The sequence below is a fragment of the Ruditapes philippinarum genome, unplaced genomic scaffold, assembly GCF_026571515.1.
Source record: "Ruditapes philippinarum isolate M1 unplaced genomic scaffold, ASM2657151v2 ctg3496_1_1_1_1, whole genome shotgun sequence".
NCBI classification, from domain to species: Eukaryota; Metazoa; Mollusca; class Bivalvia; order Venerida; family Veneridae; genus Ruditapes; species Ruditapes philippinarum.
In genome coordinates, this window is record NW_026866333.1 from 43,572 (window position 1) to 66,240 (window position 22,669).

The window sequence follows — 22,669 nt, forward strand, 5'->3', positions numbered from 1 at the left end:
ATGCATAATCTCAAGACTGCTATCTACCTTTATGTCAAGTTTCATTAAAATATTTCCAGTATTTTTTGAGTTATCACTGGATTCAGTTTATGTGTAAAATTTGCCATATTTTCAGTCTATGTGTTGCCATAGCAACCAGAATTCTCAACATAGGAAGAAAAGAAAAAGACTTGCATAATCTCAAGACTGCCATCTACCCATAATTATGTCAAGTTTCATAAAAATATTTCCAGTACTTTTTGCTTTATCACTGGATCCAGTTCATATGTGTAAAATTTGCCATAATTTCAGCCTATTTGTTGCCATAGCAACCAGAATTCTCAACATAGGAAGAAAAGAAAAAGACGTGCATAATCTCAAGACTGCCATCTACCCATATGTCAAGTTTCATAAAAATATTTCCAGTACTTTTTGCTTTATCACTGGATCCAGTTTATGTGTAAAATTTGCCATATTTTCAGCCTATTTGTTGCCATAGCAACTAGAATTTTCAACATAGGAAGAAAAGAAAAAGAGGTGCATAATCCCAAGACTGCCATCTACCCATATGTCAAGTTTCATAAATATATTTAAAGTACTTTTTGCGTTATCACTGGATCCAGTTTATGTGTAAAATTTGCCATATTTTCAGCCTATTTGTTGCCATAGCAACCAGAATTTTCAACATAGGAAGAAAAGAAAAAGACGTGCATAATCTCCATACTGCCATCTATCCATATACCAAGTTTCATAAAAATATTTTCAGTACTTTTCAAGTTATCGCGGGATCCAGTTTTGTGGACTGACGGACTGACAGACAGACGGACGGACGGACAGACGGACGGAGGGTAAACCTAAAGTCCCCTCCGGTAAACCGGTAGGGGACTAATAAGAGGTTCATGGGTCTACTAAAGTACCAGCTTGTGCTAGATATAATAAGAGGTTCATGGGTTTCAACGGGCCAGCTTGTGCTGGTATAATGAAAAGTCCATGGGTTTACTCAATTGCAAGTTTGTGCAGGATATAATGGGAGGTCAATGGGTTTACAAGTGCCAGCTTGTGCTGGATATAATGGAAAGGTTATAGGCTTACAACAGTGAGTACGTGTAATGTTTATAATAGAGGTCCACGGGTTTAGTAAGAACATGCTGTATATAATACATTTCTGGGGGGTCATTCACAGGCATTCTTCCTCTACTATTTAGTATGATTACTGTTGTTGCTCTAAAAACTTCAGAACACATTTCAACACTATATGAGCTGCGTCATGACAAAACCAATGTAATGCGTTTGCGACCAGCATGGATCAAGACCAGCCTGCGCATCCTCACAGTCTGATCAGGATCCATGCTGTGCGCTTACAAACCCTATAACAAGTATAAACCCTATAACAAGTAGAGGATCTGATAGCGAACAGCATGGATCCTGATCAGACTGCGCGAATGTGCAGGCTGGTCTGGATCCATGCTGGTCGCAAATGCACTATGTTGGTTTTGTCATGACGCGACTCATATTATTCTTTTTACAAAACACAAACAAGAGTGTATGTATTGAATATTTATTTAGTATATATAGACAACAATCCCAAGTGGGCTCTAAAATAAATCTTAGAAAAAAAAGAAAAACAAGTTCCATTACAAATATGTTAACAAAACAGGTACATGAAAATCAAAAGACTGGTGATTTTACCGTAAGTAAACACCCAGCTTTCAATCGAAAAACCAAAAGCCAGTCACTAAAAAATGTATCTAATATAACAACAAAAACAAAATATCACTTGATGTACATTTGTATCTAACCAATGTTTCAAGTGACTTGATAACAGCAAAGGGTACAATAGACAGTATTATTCTTTTTTTATATGTGTTTCAATACACCTTTACCTCATCAAATTTGTGAAATAACAGACTAGTGCTATTGTGAACTTGAGTGCCTGTTCTTAGGTTGAGGTAAGGGAAAGCTGGTGCTCACCTATGATACAGTGTAAAGTAAAATTAATTTGTTGCAAAAATATTTCTTTGATATTTGAACAAGTTATGATAGTTATTCATTAGTAAACATATTTCTGAGATAGAATCACATTTACATACACATTTCTTTGGCATTTAATTAACTTGTATCAATTAATAGTTTAAATCTGCACATCTTAGATAGATGCTATGCTGTTGTTGTTGTTTTTTTTCACACAAAAGATTTTTATCCAAAAATTAATTTTTATGAATTTCACTTACTTAAAACATGTGGCACTGCCAAAAGTTCATTTAATGTAAATTTAATTAAAAACAACATAAGGAAGAAAATATTGCAAAAGAAGTATGATAAGAAGGCGATGAAAACTAAAGAACAAGACATTCTAGATAAGTTATACTATATTGCAGCATTTCATTACTTGTAATTATTTTACACCTTGCTGATTAAAATGTACAGTATGCAAGAGTAAACTTAGCCAAACGTTTTGGACAAATAACTTTTTTTTGTTATAAAATATAGAAAGGATATTTTTAAAACAATGCTGTTCATTAAAGAATCACAGATCTAGATGTAAGGATGAATATCTGAATGGTAAAATTTAAACAACTCTTGCAATACTCATAGAAAGAAATAAAATAGAAAGATAAATTATGTCAAAAACTGTTTAAAATTTAAAGAAAAACAAAATTTCAGACAACATAGATAAAATATAGCACTTAGAAGCTGGCATTATTTCATGTTCAAAAAACCCATCTGTACAAACAATCTAGAGATTTTGTTTATTTACATTCAGTGTAGAAAAACATCTTTAAGGTAATACTATCATATTATATCTTCTATTGATATACATTGTAAACATAATTAACAACAACCAGTGTGAAACTTGGTTTATTAATTAGTAATATTAAAACTGTATTAATCTTTACACAGAATTATGCAACATACACACACACAGACACTTCATAACACAAGAAAAATATATTAAATATTCGTGTTTATGTAGTAATAAATGTACAAATTCCGTCTTTTGTTTTATTGGGTCTCATTTTAAGATGCACCAAAATTGTAAAAGTCAAAGGGAACCTTTCCAGCTTTACTGGTAGAGGAAGACCTTGGGTGACCCTCTGTGGATTATTTTAGGCAGCTGGACCCCAAGTAGAACCAAGGACCTTCAATTATAAATCAAGATAAATAGCTTCTTAATGTAACAAAACGATCCCTGGCCAGATTTAAACCTACAGCAAAGAGGGACAACTGATTTACAGTCAGTGATCTTACCCACTCGGTCACTGAGACCCAAAATCAGGATATAAATGAGAGATAATTTACTCAATTCACCTCGATGTTAAGTTGGTATCTACATTAAACAAAAATAAGTTGGTATCTACTTTAAACAAAAATAAAGAACATATTTGCCAGACATGTAAGGATTTCACATTTGTTATGATTGCAATATTTCCTGCCTTTCTTAAAGCTCTGCATTAAATATACATGTATAACGTCGTTAAAGCTGTTAAGTATGTGATCAAGTTCAATACATGTGCTCATACTTTTCTTCTTATCTCAATTCCATAAACGTGTTTTAATACATATATATGTGCTCCATTTGCCCTGAGATAATACAGAGATCTAATTCAGCTCTCTCATTTAGTTTGTATTTGAATATTAGGCTAATCTTTCTGACAAAGTTATGTGTTTAGAGACTGTATGTGAAAATTATGTCTAGATGTTATTATCCAATTGTTATGTCTGTACACTGTATTAGTAAATTATGTCTTATTACAAACTTAATAAAGAAAAGCAAAAATTCAGCAAACTTTGAAACTGGGGACCCTTCACTGGCAAAATTTACAGACAAAAAGTTGCATCAACTAAGAATACATACCACCAGAGCATGCCTCGATAATTTATATATTTACAACATCTTCATGAGTACTTTGATTTCATCATTGTCATTATAAAACCCTTTATAATAACTAGAATACGGACAAATACTGTTTAACAAAAGTGGTTTGTCTATGACATAAAAATGAAGATGACAAATACTGCTGTGTTACTATGACAACTATAATACACTATCAAGCAGTGATATGAAGTATCTAAACTACCTTCTTTGTATCATATTTCTTTAAAACAAGTTCAAATCTAAAACAGTGGGTTTTTTTAACATTTGTTCAAAATAACAGATTTTTTAAAAAAATCTTTCAGTGCCCTCTATTGTGTACTTTTTGCCCTCCCTTGTGTACTATTATAAATGATCAAATATGATAAAAATCACGTTCAATGATTTCTTTTTGCATAAGGTCACATCTTTGCTAATTATCTGTACTTTATTGAAAAAAGTTTTCTTCAGTAAATCATGAAAAGTTCAGACTACGTGACTTGACAAATCAATTCACCTTCACGCATTTTTGAAGAGCATAAGTAAAACCTATATATATTAAATTGGAAACTGTTATTATTATATTATAATGTATCAATAAATACAGGAGTTATTAAGTACAGGTTTTCATTTATTATAGGTACTTTGGGTTCCATTGTAATACTATAATAAACTGTCTTATAATTTTTATATCGTTTCATCAGTGATGTGCTGTATGACGAAAAAATTCAAACCATAGGGCTTACACAACTACATATTTATAATGGAATAATCTTGTCTAAATTTGGAACAGTCCATTACCAGTTTAAAGGATTTCAGTAAAAATATATTACTAAAATTTAGCAGACGACAGTATATATTCTAACCAGACTGCACAAATTTACGAGCTGACCTAGATCTATTCTGGTAGCATAGCCAGGTCCTTTATTCAACAAATTAAAAATCCTAATATATCTTATTTTATACAAATTATTTAAAGCCTATGTTTTAAGTTTCAACACACAATGTATAAAGCTTATCAAGATGAATAGTGACATATATTTCACTCATATCAGACATTCAAATGGTTGATAGTTTCTAGTATGTTCATAATTTCTAGTATGAAAACCTTATCCAGCTGAATTTGCTAAATGGACTTGTCCACATTCATTTATAGAAATATTCATTACTAACATTGTCCGAATCGAAATCGTAAGTTAAACCTTGTCAGCGAACAGTATATATATGTTAGGCCTGGTGGGACTGCATGGATGTGCGAGCTGGCCTGATGCTTTACCTGTAGCAAAGTGGCTTACCTTTTCCAGCAGTCTTTGGGTTTAAGCACAAGTACGTGGTTACAGGTTTAACAGTTTATAACTTATATTACCATATTAGGGGGTACAGTTTTCATACTCTTTGAATTACTTGAAAAACATACATCAGTTTTGTCACGTATTTCTGTCCTCTAAACAAAACAACGGAATGTGTTTGACCTATGTTACATTCAACTCTGAGGTCAAAAGTCCTAAAACAAAGTTTTGATATTCCTTTACTGAAAAGTTAATAATCATGTGTAAAAAGTGCTAATAAAAAATCAACAGTTATTCTTTATTCCATCAAATCATAATAAATCACCTGTTTGTATTGGTACGAACCATGTACAAATTAAAATATTGAATTTAAATGCATATAAAAACATTTTGTTCTTTATTTAAACCTTTAAATATCACACAGTCATGAGTAAATATGAAATTTCTCTATGTACCTATATATTATATATACATACATACACAAATGTACTGTTTCTTCAACTTTTTTTGCATATAACTCATAACATAACAATGTAGCAGTGCGAAAATCAAAACACGTTGAAACAAAGATGAAAACCTCAATCATTAGCACAAGTGTGATTTTCTAGTGAATATAAAGCATGATTTAATTATATAATATTTACAAATATTTTAAAATTCCCTACTAGCACTCTGGTTTTTTCCATAGATTTCTACCCTCCACAGTAACAACAAAAGTTAAATTAGTAGAAAACAGCACTATTCTATTGTCTTTTGTGTCTATGGTTTGTGTTATAATTCATTAAATGTCACTAGATTGCATCATGTTCATTTTTTCTTTGGTCCAACACCATCAGAGTCGTCATAGTTCAGCGGGCTCTCATGTGGGGCTGGAAGCTTGAATTCTGACGGGTCGGTGCCCCAGATGTCACGTGCATATTCGGCTATTGTCCTGTCACTCGAAAACTTGCCAGATGAAGCAATATTGTGAAGACACATCTTTGACCATAGCAAAGGATCCTGTAAAATAATGATATAATATTTAACTGTTTAATGAATAGATAATGTCATATTTTACTTTTTAATGAATAGATAATGCAATCTGTAACTGTTAAATGAATAGATAATGTCATTCTTTAACTGTTAAATGAATAGATAATGTCATTCTTAACTGTTAAATGAATAGATAATGCCATCTTTAACTGTTAAATGAACAGATAATGCCAACTTTAACTGTTAAATGAATTGATTGTACCATCTTTAACTGTTAAATGAACAGATAATGCCATCTATAACTGTTAAATGAATCGATAATGCCATCTTTAACTGTTAAATGAACAGATAATGCCATCTTTAACTGTTAAATGAACAGATAATGCCATCTTTAACTGTTAAATAAACAGATAATGCCATCTTTAACTGTTAAATGAATTGATTATGCCATCTTTAACTGTTAAATGAACAGATAATGCCATCTTTAACTGTTAAATGAACAGATAATGCCAACTTTAACTGTTAAATGAATTGATTGTACCATCTTTAACTGTTAAATGAACAGATAATGCCATCTATAACTGTTAAATGAATCGATAATGCCATCTTTAACTGTTAAATGAACAGATAATGCCATCTTTAACTGTTAAATGAACAGATAATGCCATCTTTAACTGTTAAATGAACAGATAATGCCATCTTTAACTGTTAAATGAACAGATAATGCCATCTTTAACTGTTAAATGAATTGATTATGCCATCTTTAACTGTAAAATGAACAGATAATGCCATCTTTAACTGTTAAATGAATGGATTATGCCATCTTTAACTGTTAAATGAACAGATAATGCCATCTTTAACTGTTAAATGAATTGATTATGCCATTTGTAAATGATAAATGAATAGATAATGCCATTAACTTTTTTTAACTGTAAAATGGATACCGGTGCATTTTTAGTGTAAGAAATAATGATAATGTCTTATTTCAAAGTAAAAAATGATAAGATAGTTCCATATAAAATGATATGATAATGACTTTTTTCAGTGTTTAAAGATTAGCTTTAAATATATTTTTCTTAAAACAGTGCAAAACTAGTTATGTGACCAAAGAACACATAACTCCAACTGTCACAAATGTATATTTCATAAATGTCCATTTTTATATTAAAAATATTATGTACTCATATATGATAGTGGTATTTTTATGAAGTTTAACTTTCGCTTATTCCTTCTCAAGTTATTCACCTATTGTGGATATTACAGTGTTACTATGACATTGACCTTTAACATAATGACAATTTTGCACGTCTCAAAATTTTTATCTGATGACAATTTTGCACAGTGTCACTGTGACCCAATTACTTTAAAATCAATAGAGGTATTCTTTGTTATGTCCTAACTAAGTTCTATAAAACTTAGCTTATTTCTTTTAAAGATATTGATCACACAGTGTTGTGACCTTGACCTTATCATGGTTCATCAACAGTAACAGGCAATTACAGGTATTTGGCAATGTCCCTACCAAGTTATATTAACCTTGATTTATTCCTTCTAAAGTTATTGATCAAACAATGAAAACAGGTCATTTAGAAATTAGAACAGATCCCCACCCCTCATCACAATACCATTGCCACTTTTTAATGGGTGCATAAGAATAAAAATGTTATTATCTCAGAAGTTTAAAATCTATAATATTTTTCATAACAAGAAATGAGAGCACTTACCTTAAATACTTCACTGACACGGTCTTGACACTTAATATAAGCATCAAAATCAGCCAACAACATGAATCTGTAATAAACAATACAAATATCTTTCAAACTTCCTGCATAAAATGTCCATTTCAAATAATACTTTTTTTTAATGGTCAGTTACTAATACCTACCTTAACAAGATTTCTAACGATTTGTTATGTTACAAAACACCCTTTTTTAATATCTTTCATAAAAAATATGTTGTTATTATATCTTTAACAAGATCAATTATGTTGTAATCATTATTAAGCTTATGCCTTATACAAGAAATGAAATTAAGATGTTAAACATGTTGTTATATCACTTGTTGTTTTCAGTCAACCTGTCATGTTGTCATGACAACTTTCTATCATTATGGTGCTGATAAGACACGGTAATCTTCTTTCTATTATTTCATGAATGAGATGGACAGTTTCTACAGATAACTATTTATCTTAAGCTAACTAAATTGATGATGTCATGTCAAAGAATATTTTCCCCCTGAGTTTAGCTACAGCTATAACATGACTTTAGTCATACTCTATTTTTGGCCACTTTCCAGCTTTACCGGTGGAGGATGACCTCTGGTGCCCTACTGTGCATTATTTCAGTCTTGAACGGGTACCTGTGTAGAACCACATACATTCTTAAGCAAGCTGTATAGCTTCCTCACACTCTCTGGCAGGATTTGAACCCACAGCAGTGAGGGTCAAGTGGTTCAGTTAAATGAGTTAATAATTACCTGTCAGTATAAACTAAAGAGTTGTAGATATCTCTAAACATGCCAGGATCTTCTGGGTTGAAGTAACCACTGTTGATTTGATCTAACACACTTCTAACCTCAGCATTCCTCTCATAATAATCATGGGCATTGTATCTGAAACACAAGTGTCATATTGTCAGTATTATGATATGTCAGGAAAATTCTCGGAAAAAATTGCATACTATTTAAAACAAAAATATTAACAAAGTTCACATAGTTTCATCATATAATTAAATTTCAACAATTCTTTATTCATAAAAGAATAGAGTTAGTTAGATTTAGAGTTGTTACCAAGTGGAAAAATTCTCCTTTTTTTAGAATATAAATCTCTATCATTTAACATACTTTTATGATAACATTCTCATATTAAACATTCATTTTTTTACTGAGTATAACTTATCTTTCTAACCTTTGTTTAATGCAAGCTTGTTTATACAACCAGACAACATTGACTATCTCTTTACCTATCTTATTGTATTATATAATGTACATACCCCTTCTTTTTGAGGGCCTCTACTTCCTCTACAGTCATACCAAAGATGAAGATATTCTCGTCTCCCATCTCTTCCCTCATCTCAACATTGGCACCATCCAGTGTACCTATTGTCAGGGCTCCATTCAACTGAAACTTCATGTTTCCAGTACCTGATGCCTACATAGAAATTTAAGAATTTTTTTATGTCAAGTGTTCTTTGATTGGTAAAAATAAGAGATGTCACTTTTTACCACTTTTCTTGGTTTGTAAGCGAACAGCATGGATCCTGATCAGACTGCGCTGGTCTGGATCCATGCTGGTCGCAAACCCATTATGTTGGTTTTGTCGTGACGCGGCTCATATTTTATAACTTGTACACAATTCACCTACCCTTAAAAATCCAAATTGAAACTACACTAAAATTATCACAAGATCCACTTAATACAAAACATTTTATATAACATAAAACATGTATCAGAACTGCTATTCAAACTAGGGAAAGATATTACTGTGCAAGTATGCATGCAAATTACAAAACAAATTTTGCACAACAAAGCCCTTCCTTCTAGTTACAGAGAACATACCTCAGTTCCAGCTGTTGAAATTTGTTCACTGAGATCTGCTGCCGGCATAATCTTTTCTGCTAGAGAGACACGATAATTCTCCAAGTAAACGACCTTCAACTTGTCCCCAACTATGGGGTCATTGTTGACCACATTGCCTACAGTGTTGATCAACTTGATGATCAGTTTGGCCATGTGATAACCTGGGGCAGCCTGTTTGAATAAATAACAAGAAAAGCATTGAGGGCGTCCAAGCAAGAAATGCAGCAGGTGAAGATGAACTAGTAGACATATGATGACAAGATATTCTTATAATCTTTTCAATGGTAGGGCTACCAGAATTGTATATCACTTCTGAATGAACGGACGAAAGACATTGTTCATTATGAACTTTGATTGGCATGCTAGAGATTAGAATATTACTTGTTATTTCTTTATGATCGTGATTATTAATAGCAACGGATATACATGTATATAATCATTTATAATCCATATGTGTAACGCATGATCAACACCACAGTTGTGTAAATGTCCCTTATTATGTTATCGCTATTAGCGAAGAACCCCTTTTAAGGTATCTGTTCACACTTAGTAAAAATATGACACTGGTTATATTACCATGTTGATCATATTGAGCATAATTGTTTATATTATACAATAATTGTCATATCTATTAAAATTTACAGATTTTATTAATATTGTTTTCTTTTCTTTTTTGTGTTTCATGTGCTATTTTAATACTGAGATTTTACGTTTACTACTCTAGTCTTTTTTTTATTAAAATTGTAAAATAAATTTTAAGAATTCAATTGTTATATTGACCGACGATTATAAGTCAAAACTTAACTGGAAAAAGTCAGTAAATTATGGTTAATTAATCTTTCAATATACAATATTGTTTATTCTTAAACCATGTACATATACATTTGTATTTTTCTTTATCATTTTTTAAGTTATCAATCAATTGAATAATTCATAAAATCTAATTTGTAACTTTGAATAATTCCTCGGCATCTTTACTAAACACGAATAACAAATTAAATAAAATGTTTCAAAGTTGATAGTGTCATATTAATACCATAAAAATGTACCTTTTTTCTCAATTATTGTACATATTTATTGTTTTTATCTCATATAGATAAAATGAAACATGCTATTGTTTTTGGGTTTTTTTCGAATTGTATGTTTATGTATAATAATAATCAATAAATTTGAGAGTTGATCTGTGTTTATTAATTATTGTAACCAAACTAAGTGACAAACATTCATTTTGGAAAAAAAGCTTATTTATCTGTAAAATATTTGTTCTGTTCTGTAACGATATCAAACATCTACTCCAAAACCGGGAGAGACCGGACAATAAACGTGTGATACTATTCGCCGGTCACTAGTAAATCCCGGTCAAAATAGACCGGGAGAGACCGGGAATTACCGATAGGAGTACATCCCTCTATAAATAGATTTTTGGAATGTTTAGGTCATCAACTCATCATTCTATTTACAGCTTTCGGATACATGTACAACAATAACATACCATAATAACCCACTGAGTACTACAAAATGATAAATAAAAAAAACCCGAAGACGGAATTTGAAAATGTTTGCATTGCGAAATTCTCCAGTTCGCTATTCATTGTACATATCGCGACATTTCTTTTTTAATTAATAATCAAGCACCTCATACCGATCGGAATGATCGGCTTTTATTATGGCCGACTTAAAGGCTCGAGAAGTTGCTGTCGTCCTTTCACAAAATCTGATTTCATTCCATAAGGGGCGCCACGCTTCGGCGCGGACGCCAATTATACTATTAGTTTTAGAGATGGCCCTATATAAATGGTACGTTTGCATATATAATGGTAGCCATGAAGCATAGGTTTTATTGCAAACAACATGCAGTCATAAAACCTGTCAAAAATCTTTATAATTAATATATAATACCACAAACTTGCTTTATTTGTGAAAAAAATAAATTACTTCATTAATTAACAACAGCTGTGTATATATTTTATATAAAAATTATGTTTGAACATATGAAAACTTTCAAAAGCGATGTTACAAACATGTAGCATTATAGTTTGTTGCATGATACTATATAGAAGCATGCAATAATTCTGCAGGCCACAGAAATATAATTTTGTATTTATAATTATAAATCTTTTAAAGTTTTCAAATAGCTGATCAAGACATTTTTTAGTTTTCTCTTTGTTTTGAGCTTCAGGCTTCTTCTAAGCTGATGGTTCTTAAGCTGGCTTAATAAGTACCAAAAGTGCCTGACCAAACATTTGCCATCTGATATATGACTTAACATGTTACAACCATTCAAACAAACTTCTTCTGCATGTATGTATAGTCTATATTAATTTAACTGAGGGTCCATCTGTTTATCAATTTAGGCACAAAATGGAGCTTTTGCTGTCAAATATGTACTCCAACTTAGTCATGCCCTTAAAGGATCAATTTTGAAGCACAAAGTGGTGATAATTTACCCTTAGGCAATTTTTACAAAGTATATGTCAAAGAAATGAATTTGAGCCAATAGAAGGTTAATGAGCACCTAAATGTACAGTAACCCTGAGACAATATCACAATTCAATATCATCAAGTCTTAAAGCTAAATTTAAACCAATAAGCTCATTGCTAACAATTCTTCAAATTTTATCCTCTCCACCAATCAGAACCGTCCATTCTTTAACATGCTTAATTTCAACTGCTTTACTATTAGTTTGAAATAACATACCTTTCCACCGATCATGACAGTTCTTGGTGTGACAGGTTTGTTTGGCTCTCTCTTGATTCTGTTGTATAGGGTAATGATGTGAAGACAGTTCAACAGCTGTCTCTTGTACTCGTGGATTCTCTTTACTTGGATATCAAACATGGAGGACGGGTTCACTTCAATATTGAATTCCTGTTTAATGTACTCTGCCAGCTTCATTTTGTTCTCCTGCAAAGAATAAGTTTCTAATTTCATTAGTAGTGTTTCAAATATAAACTGATTAAATTGTTGCGGAAAGATTTAATTTATATATACTGAAAGAACGTTATTACACAATCAAACTAAATACATAAACTGTAAAAATGTTTGGCTCTATACCTGTTTGACTTTGATGAGGGCTCTCAGGAAGTTTTCGTTGCTGTCAAACTGTTTCAACTCTTTTAATTGGTAAAGATCTGTCACCCATGTCTCTCCAATTTTCTAAAAATAGAATAAATACATGTACATGTATATAAATGAAAGATATTCTTTTAAAATATCATATCATCAAAATAGATACAGCAATTATGATAAATATACAAAATATTTTCATTATTCTAACAAGCCCACATTATTTCCCTATAATATATAAAGTGCAGTCAAGCACATTATTAATACATGATAAATTAATGCACAGCTTAAACAAGACGTGTCTGTAGAAAGTGTGCTCCACTTCTCTCATTGCTGGATAGTAGAAACAAACACAATTATTCACTCAGGCTTAACAACCTTCATGATTATATTCCTACACATTTAAACTCAATTCATGCATTATTTTGCATGAATACTCTCAAAAATGATACCTTTTTCCAAAATCAATAATGAAGTAACAGAAAAACATAATAATACATACAAACACCTTAAAACAGAATTACATTTACAAGATGACATTTTTTCAATAAACTTTTTAATCGATGAATAATAACATCAAATTTTATCATTTTTTTCTCAAAGCCTTTTTATGAAATATATAAACCAGTATCTACACCAATTGTTAACTACAGCAACCAACACTGTTTTTATATTGCAGATTCTACTTATCTTCAAACCCAACTTGGACAGCTTTCCACCCTGATTTCAAACTTTACATTTTCGCATATAGAATGAGTCATACCTCAGCAATGACATCAGATAGACCAGGGTTACAGAGCAGGAGCCAACGTCTTGGTGTGATACCATTAGTCTTGTTCTGGAAACGTTCTGGGTACATCTCATAAAAGTCGTGGAATCTGTTGTAAAATACTATATTGCATTAAAATTATGTAACAAAATATAACAAGAGCTATCCTTATCACAGCATGCTAGAGTATTATAAGTTCTTGCCTGGAAGTGAGGATGATGGTCACTAACAAGTATGCAACGTTTCAAAGCAATACCTGAAAGGGTATAGGAAATAGGGTGGCACAAAAAAATTTAACGGAACTTCCAAGTTGAAAAGGGGCATAATTTTCTTAAAATCTATAACAAGAGTTATGTCCTCTTGCCTGGAAGCCGGGACGATAGTGTCTAACAAGTACACAAAGTTTCAAAGCAATACCTGAAAAGGTATAGGAAATAGGTGGGTTGGTATGAAATACTTAACCAAAAGTATGACACAGATACCGATACCATGGTGAGTAGGCAGCTCTCTCTATTATATAAATATAAGTATAGTTCACTCAATGTTAGTAAATTAAGCATTTCAGACAAGGATTGTATTAAGCAAATGACATCTGCAGCATAGTGTGATTTGACAGACAACTGATGCCATGTCACTACTATTTCTACTTTCATTTTGAATGCATGTAGAAAACAAACAAACATGGGCACATGCCTGAATCAGTTTAAACAGTTTTTGATATATACTTATGTTTATCATTGACTGAGCATCCATAAAGTAAATGAGAGTCGCAGGTTAACACACAACTAAGAATGTTCGAAACTGCGAACCACATTCCACACCTTTAATGGTGCTATTATGTGAATGGGCATTATTTTTATTTCTCGGGGATGTGTGTGTTGGGATTTAATTTTGTGGTTGACCTGATCCACAAAATCCACAAAAATTAATCCCCAACATATAAAAATTTTGGTCATGTCTCAGCATTTGGTCCAACTAACAAATGTTCCTGGATAACTAACCACTACTAGCAATAACGATTTTCCCGCAACTGACAGACTATTAATGTCACATATTTCTGAATCAGTTTTGCGAGACAAATGACCATGAGTATTAAAATAGTAAGCTACATGTGCTTGTACATACATGTATATTGACTTCAAACATATACTTGCTTAAGTGCTTCTTCTTGATATATAGGGTCTGCAGACATGCAGCTCAATTTCAATGCAAGAAAGATAAAAGTAAGTTATTATTTACGTGTCTCTCTTGATAATCTCTGAGTGGATGGCAGCCACACCATTGATAGCATGAGCTCCTATAATAGCTAGATGTGCCATGTTGATTTTCTTCTCATCATAATCTTCTACAATTGACATCCTTCTTAATCTGTCAGCATCTCCTGGGAATTTCTTCTTCACTTGCTACATCATTTAAAAATCAAACAAACTTCTCAGAAATTATTCTTAAATCACATTAAGAACCTTTCACAAATACATTTTCAGAAAATAATGTTATATTATAAGGCATACTTTAAGTTAAATATTTCAAACAAACATGTGTAAGGTATCTTACATGTTTAATATTTTCATTCTTATTTGAGTCATTTGTTATTTTACGTCAATTCTACCTGAAGAAAGAAAGGTATAGGAAAACCGTTTTTTTTTAATTGAACTATATTATTATTATACATGTATAATATTTTCATAGAAACTTTTTGGGCCAGTTATATTCAGTTATTGTTTGAACACAATTATGTAAAAACTGAGACTAATCACTATATTGATATATTCTCAAAATTTGTCTTGGTTTGACCTTTTGCACAGGAAAAAAAACATTGTTCTTAAGATTTGAGGAAATTAAATAGAATACAACATACTGCAAAATCATTATTATTCTTGGGGCATTAATTTTGGTGGTTTTCATGGATAGGTCAATCCACGAATTTAAGACCCGACACATATTTCATTTCCTCTGCTGTAAGATAATTTTGCATCAAATTATTTACTTTGTACTTTTTGGAAAAATAGACAGTCAATAATTTAAGAACCCACTAAGATGTTCTTTGTGACAAAACCATGAAATTTCATGTCCATGAAATTAAGTGAATTCACAATAGTTATAAACTGTACTGATCCAGCAGGTTTATTAATCTATATAGAATTATATAGAGACTAAGACAGATTTAACTTACCTCAAGGAAGAGATGGTTAATGTAGTACATGAAGCTGAGACAGATTTAACTTACCTCAAGGAAGAGATGGTTAATGTAGTACATGAAGCTGAGACAGATTTAACTTACCTCAAGGAAGAGATGGTTAATGTAGTACATGAAGCTGAGACAGATTTAACTTACCTCAAGGAAGAGATGGTTAATGTAGTACATGATCTCAAGGTGTCTAGGCAGGAGTCTTTCTAGCAGGGAAACTGGCCACCTCTCCAGAGCCTCTGGCAGAACAGTGTGGTTGGTGTAGGCGCAAGTCTTTACTGTCACCTCCCAGGCTTTCTCCCAGGACAAGCCTTCCAGATCCACGAAAATGCGCATCAGCTCTGGGATTGCCATGGCAGGATGGGTGTCATTCAATTGAATAGCTACCTGAAATTATGATAAAACTTTAGTTCATGTCATGAACCAACAGCCTCAAACATCACAAAATATTTAGAACTTGCTGAACAATATGATTGAAACATTTAAAACAATACAAAACTCTTATATTATGATTCAATTAAATAACAAATGAAAGGACTGATATCTGAAACCCAAAGCCTGAAAATATTTCTGTTTAAAAAACAAAACAAATCATTGGTAAAATTATAAGCTTTCATAAAATTATATAAATGCCAGGTCTTATGTTTAAAGAAAACTAAATAACTATAACCAGGACAAAATATAAGAATCATAAGTGTTTCGCAATTTACATTTCAAATTTGTTACATACTTTCTCTGGGAATGCATCAAACGATGTCCTGACTGGGTCTCTGCTACCGAATCTAGAAGATTTAAACCTTCGTATAATGTCCTGAAGGGTGGCAGCTACCAGGAAGTATTCCTGTTTCAATCTCAACTCTTTACCTTCGAAGAACTGAAGAACAAATAGAAACAGATGGTAATTATAATGTATTCTAACCAGGGAAAAAAATGAAAGAATTTCATGAAAGACAAATCAGAGATAAAAGACCTGAAATAATATAAGCCCAAAAAAAGACACCTGAAATAATGTAAGGGTAAAAGACCTAAAACGATGTAAGGACAGATGGCACCTGAAATAATGTTAGGAAAAAGACCTGAAAAACAAGAGGATAACAATAACTTTTAGCAAGTATGTGCACATGTACAACTCAAAATACATGTGTTATAGAAATAGTCCAAGGGAAGCAACTCTTGTGCCACTGATATTTGATTCTATTACAATATTAATAATGTTTTACATTTCATATTACATAAAAATATGTTAGAATTTGAATAAGGACCTTTTAATTGATACCTAAAAAATATCTTTAATATTAAAAAAAGAACTACTTTTTACTGCACATCTTTTTTAGTTTTCTTTTACTGCACATTTTTTTTTAGTTTTCAAAAAAGAAATGGAGTTTAAGATTTCACAACTTTCAATAAAATCCTTTTTTATTATTCAAATCATTTTGTAATATAAAAATACCTTAGTATAAACTTAAACCTCATTTTATTACTTTTCACTTCTTCTATTTATTAATAATTTTAACATCAAAGTACTTGTAAAGAAGTTTTTCTGAAATCTCGCATAAATTTATGTAAATCAATTTTTGGTTGTGACGTAAATTTCCTTATGTTATTGATAAAAATTACTGTGCTTATTTTAACTCAGACTGAATTCACTCAACTTTGCTATAATCAAGAGGAGTTTTACATAATATCTTTTTTAAAATCCATTCATTTTCACAATGATGAATAAGATGCATGAAATGCTTATTTTTTTTATAAAGTAAAAGAGTTACAGTAAGGTGTATTATGTAACCTAAAATAGAACAGTGATATTGTGGTTGATGTATTAATTACATGAACTTGGTCTTGTGCCTTGTTCACACCACATAACATTAAAATTTAGGTACAGTGCACATAACCATGTGTAAATAGCTTTTAATCTTTGGTAAAGTACATATCACTATGTATTTCAACGTAAAATTTTATGTGTAGTTTAACATTTCTACATAAACCTTAAAATTTTGGTAAAGGTAGTGTGCAAATCTCTGGTGTATTTCAACATCAGAATTAAGTACAGCAATCATGTCTTCATAGAACTAACCTTATATTTTTGGTATGTATGCTCAAAAATATTTAAGAATATGTCAAGAACACAAGCAAGAACAAGTTATATCATTATCAAGGTTAATTTCAGAGTAGAATCAAGTTTTACTTACATTATCATTAGGGTATAGTACACGGGAGATATTCTCTGCCAGATTTCTATCACATACAGCGTTAATGTACTCTCCATCATTGACTGAAATGAAACAAAATAAAACAGTGAATAATACAAATTTACTTACAATAAGATTTAAGTAAGAAATTTCCAGAATCTAAGGTTTAGGTAAGAAACTTTCAGAATCTAAAGTTTAAGTAGGAAACTTCCAGAACCTAAGGTTTAAGAAAGGAACTTACAGAATCGAAGGTTTAAGTAAGAAATATACAGAATCTAAGGTTTAAGTTAGAAACTTACAGAATCTCAAGTTTCAGTAATTAGGCAAGGTTTAAAGGGAGTCAAATGGCAAAATTTTCATTTCTTAGTTTTTGAATTTTTTATTCATTATTCTGTAAATGTCCTCAAAATGAATATACTAGGCAGTCACAGGAAAGGCTCTTTTCTCATTATAAAGTACTAAATGATGAATTTTCTAACCTTACCCACATGGGTCAGGTGTCACAATAGTTGTCACAGTGAACTTTGGAAACGTTAAAGAACATGTCAAATGAATGACTTAAACTTGTTTCAATCATACAATATCCACAGTATCTGTTATTGTAACTTTCAGGGTTTGTTCAAGTCACAAAACCTGTTTTAAAACTACTCGATGATTCTGTTAGCTTCTAAATTGTGTCAACATATATTAATATATTTACGCTTCAAACCCAAAATAAATAAAATTTAATACAGAAATTCATGCCTTTATTTTCTAGATTTTAGTTCATAAGATCATTTTTATCTTTTCGTCATTAATTTGCCTCAGTATCCCTTTAAGTAAGAAACTTGCAGAATCCAAGGTTTAAGTGAGCAAACTTACAGAATCCAAGGTTTAAGTTGGAAACTTTCAGAATCTAAAGTTTCAGTAATTAGGCAAGGTTTAAGTAATAAACTTACAGAATCTAAGGTTTAAGTGAGAAACTTACAGAATCTAAAGTTTCAGTAATTAGGCTAGGTTTAAGTAAGAAACTTACAGAATCTAAGGTTTAAGTGAGAAACTTACAGAATCTAAGGTTTAAGTAAGAAACTTACATAATTTAAGATTAAGTAAGAAACTTACAGAATCTAAGGTTTAAGTAAGAAATTTAAATAATCTAAAGTTTAAGAAACAAGCTTTCAGAATAAGGTTTAAGTAAGAAACTCACAGAATCTAAGGTTTACAGAATCTAAGGTTTTAGTAAGAAATGTACATCACCTAAAATTTAAGTAAGAAACTTACAGAATCTAAGGTTTCAGTAATGAACTTACAGAATCTAAGGTTTAAGTAAGAAACTTACAGAATCTAAGGTTTAAGTAAGAAACTTACAGAATCTAAGGTTTAAGTAAGAACTTACAGAATCTAAGGTTAAAGCTGTTTGGAGCCTTGGCTGACCATAGTCTCATGGTGTTCACAGTATTGTTACCATACCCTGGGATTGGGTTGTCATATGGCATAGCAAACACAACCTGAAATGTTTCACATACACCCATGTACTCAATTGTTCTGTTAGCAGAATCTATTATGTTATAGATAAGATAGAGAATCTGTTCTAGTCTCACTCATTTCATAATTTGTATTCTAAAAAGCTTATTATCCTATTGAAAGCAACTCCATTTTTATTATGTTGCAATATTTATTTTTCAATTTTTTTTCACCAATATCTCATCTTTAGACAGGAAAACCCCTTATGCAGAAACAGATACCAGTATTGACCTACAGAACAATCAGCTGGATAATTAAAACCGGAAAGATTTCATGAAATAAACCAACACAAAATATATACTGTAAATAAAATAATATTACATGAACAAACTTCCATTGACTTATACTCTGTAGACTATTTTATGCAAACATAAAGTATCTATTTATTTTACCTGTGTGTCCACCCATTTCTTCTTGCCGTCCTTCTCTTCAACTCTACCAAAGAAGTTGACAGGCAGCACATACTCTGGCCTTGCCTTCTCCCATGGATTACCATATCTCAACCACTCATCAGGCTCCTCTACCTACATGTACAATAGATATTCTTATATAGGTGTAGATATAAATCTCACTAATTATTTGTAATTTAGGTCTTTTCTGGCTTGTCAATTGGCATTAGCACAAACATTTAAGTTTGTGTAAGTACTTATAGATCACAAAAGAGAAGTACCAAAATAAAAATCTTACAACTTTTTTCCTTTTTTTCTGTCCCAGTAAACAATTATTTAACTGGGAAAAAGGTCATTCTATTCCCTTTTTTTACCAATTTGTAAACACTGCAATGATATTTTGCCGAAATATGCATAATGCTACTGCAGAAAACTTTTTTTTAATGTTACAAAATACGTGTATGGCAAACAGATTATCAAGTACCTTTAAGTTTAAATTTCAAGATTTCAAAATTGACATAGGGCAATATAGTTTAACACTTTGGATGCCAAAATTTTTAACAATTTCTTTAATTCTAACACCCACTGAGTCTGCTGGTTTTGTCATTATTACAGGTAACTAGTTGAAACAATGCATGGATTTAATGTTATATACATCTCTTAATATCCCTTCCATCAACTCACATTATTTATCAATTTACAATCAGAATATATCAGTGATGCTTTTAAGCAATTTTCCAGATTTCTGCTATAACATATCATTAAAACCATTAGTATAAAATTCTGAGATAAAATTGTACCATTCTGAAAAATATCAATAACCTGATATACAAATGTACATGCATTAGCAAAGAGTGGTGTGAACAAATGTACAAATGTACTTTTTTATCTCTCATATAAGATCACAAAGTCAATGCTGACAAGAGAAACATGTTAAAAGGTTTCATTAAACTTCAGTGTCTATTCTAGGATTAGAAATATATAGGTGATTTATTTCCAAATCATTCCTAAAAGAGAGAGAGTTTTCTATCTAGAGTGAGTGGCAGGGACTACTTTACTTCTCACCAAGTTAACAAAAATGTACGGTCTGCAGAAATTATAGTAATGAATGAAAATTAAATGTTTTTTAAATTATTTTTTTCTTTTGCTGAATTTCAGAATTCAAAGATTATTTCCCCAATTACATTTGTTTGATATAATAAAACCCGATGTGAACACAAAATTTAATGGCTTATTCAATGCATCAACATAAGGGAGTTGTTGGCATAAATGTCATATATATTTTTTCATTTCTTTTCTTTGGTTGTTACACATTTTGTATGATTTTTAGAAAGAAGATTAAAATCCGTACAGGGTATTTTTCAAAACACATTACAATGTATACTCAAACTTTTCAAAGTTCCTGCAATAAAATACATGTAATTACCTGCCAACCGTTCTCAATCCTCTGAGCAAAGATACCATAATCATATCTGATACCATAACCATAGGCAGCTAAACCAAGGGTTGCCATGGAGTCAAGAAAACAAGCAGCCAGACGACCCAGACCTCCATTTCCTAGACCAGCATCCTCTTCTATTTCCTCCAACTCCTCAATGTCAAGGCCAAGCTTGAAAAAAATAAAATATTTTAACTTCAGAATTCATAATATGCAAAAAAACATTATGATTTACAAGATTTACTTTTTCAGCTAAATTACTACAATGCCATACCATTTTGTTAAGAAGTACATTGTGAGGAATATTTTATATAACAAATGTTTTCAGGAACATTTATACATAAAACTGGCTTTAATACTTTCAAATACAGTAATTCTAAGTACAGAAATTTAAGTTATAACTTCCGTATCAAGCCCCTTTTTAACCCTGAAGATGTTTAATTTTCTTTAACTGACATGTCCAGCTTTCTTTTTTGGAACTGTTCATTTTTCAATTTTGGGAATATCTAGATGAAATTAGCCTACAGTTTAGAGCTTGGCCACACTGCACACATGTGCAAGCATAATGTATAATTGTCCTGGCTCTATACTGGTGACAAAGGCTAATCACTTTCAATTCAAGATGGTATATATAAGAGTAGACCAAAAATTATAACCATAAAATAGTTTGCAAATTATTATTTTCAATTCAAGTCAAGCTTTTCTGATATAGTATGACCTTTTTGAAATAAACAGATTGATAATATAACCATATAAAGCTCTGTTGGGAGAAACACATTTATTTTACTGCGACTTCATTTTGTCTACAAGGAAAAATCAATCTGAGACACTCAAGGGAATAACCCTGTCTAACTTTATAATGAGAAGGTGAGATTTAATGTGTCATACAATAACCTACTTATTTCAGTTTGTAACTGATAACTATAAACTATTTGTAAGTATAACATATATCGGTATGATAAAGTAATGACAAACTCACCTGGTACATGGCCTCGTCACAGGAGCTCTGGATTCCAAGGTTGACCATGGTGTTGGACAAGGTGCGACCCATGTAAAACTCCAGGGAGAGGTAATACACTCTCTGAAATATAAATAAATGTCATATAGAACTCTTTCTGTTACTAGCAATAAATAAATAATTCCTTATATCATCATATCACTTAAAGCTTGCAACTTGGTAGGATTACACCTTTCATCTACGTGAACATGAACTAGAAAACCTTCTTGGCTTGTCATGGACCCAATTTAGACTCTTACTTATGACCTTAACTATAGCATTTCCATTACAAAATGACAGCATAGTGTTAGACATGGACACCTGCTTCTGCATATGTTTTGAGTGAATTTTCATTATTTACATTTAATTATCTAATTAGTCAAAAATATTGATTTCTTCTTCCTTTTTTTGTATTTTTAAACATGGACTTTAAAAGTTATCTATGGAACCCTCTTTTCTT

The 22,669-nt window shown here is 31.3% G+C and overlaps 1 protein-coding gene across 1 annotated transcript; it reads right to left on the reverse strand.

The window, feature by feature from the left end:
- Positions 1–1,523: 1,523 nt before the first annotated feature.
- Positions 1,524–22,292, reverse strand: LOC132732189 (glycogen phosphorylase-like). Its single transcript, XM_060718573.1, has 16 exons — positions 22,192–22,292; positions 21,201–21,383; positions 19,778–19,909; positions 19,258–19,369; positions 17,883–17,965; positions 16,424–16,567; positions 15,841–16,080; positions 14,745–14,908; positions 13,500–13,614; positions 12,725–12,826; positions 12,368–12,574; positions 9,649–9,840; positions 9,084–9,241; positions 8,569–8,703; positions 7,818–7,884; positions 1,524–6,120 (listed from the first exon to the last, which is right to left on the reverse strand). The coding sequence occupies exons 1-16, from the start codon at positions 22,261–22,263 to the stop codon at positions 5,929–5,931; spliced, it is 2,298 nt and encodes a 765-aa protein (XP_060574556.1). The 5' UTR covers positions 22,264–22,292; the 3' UTR covers positions 1,524–5,928.
- Positions 22,293–22,669: the final 377 nt, after the last annotated feature.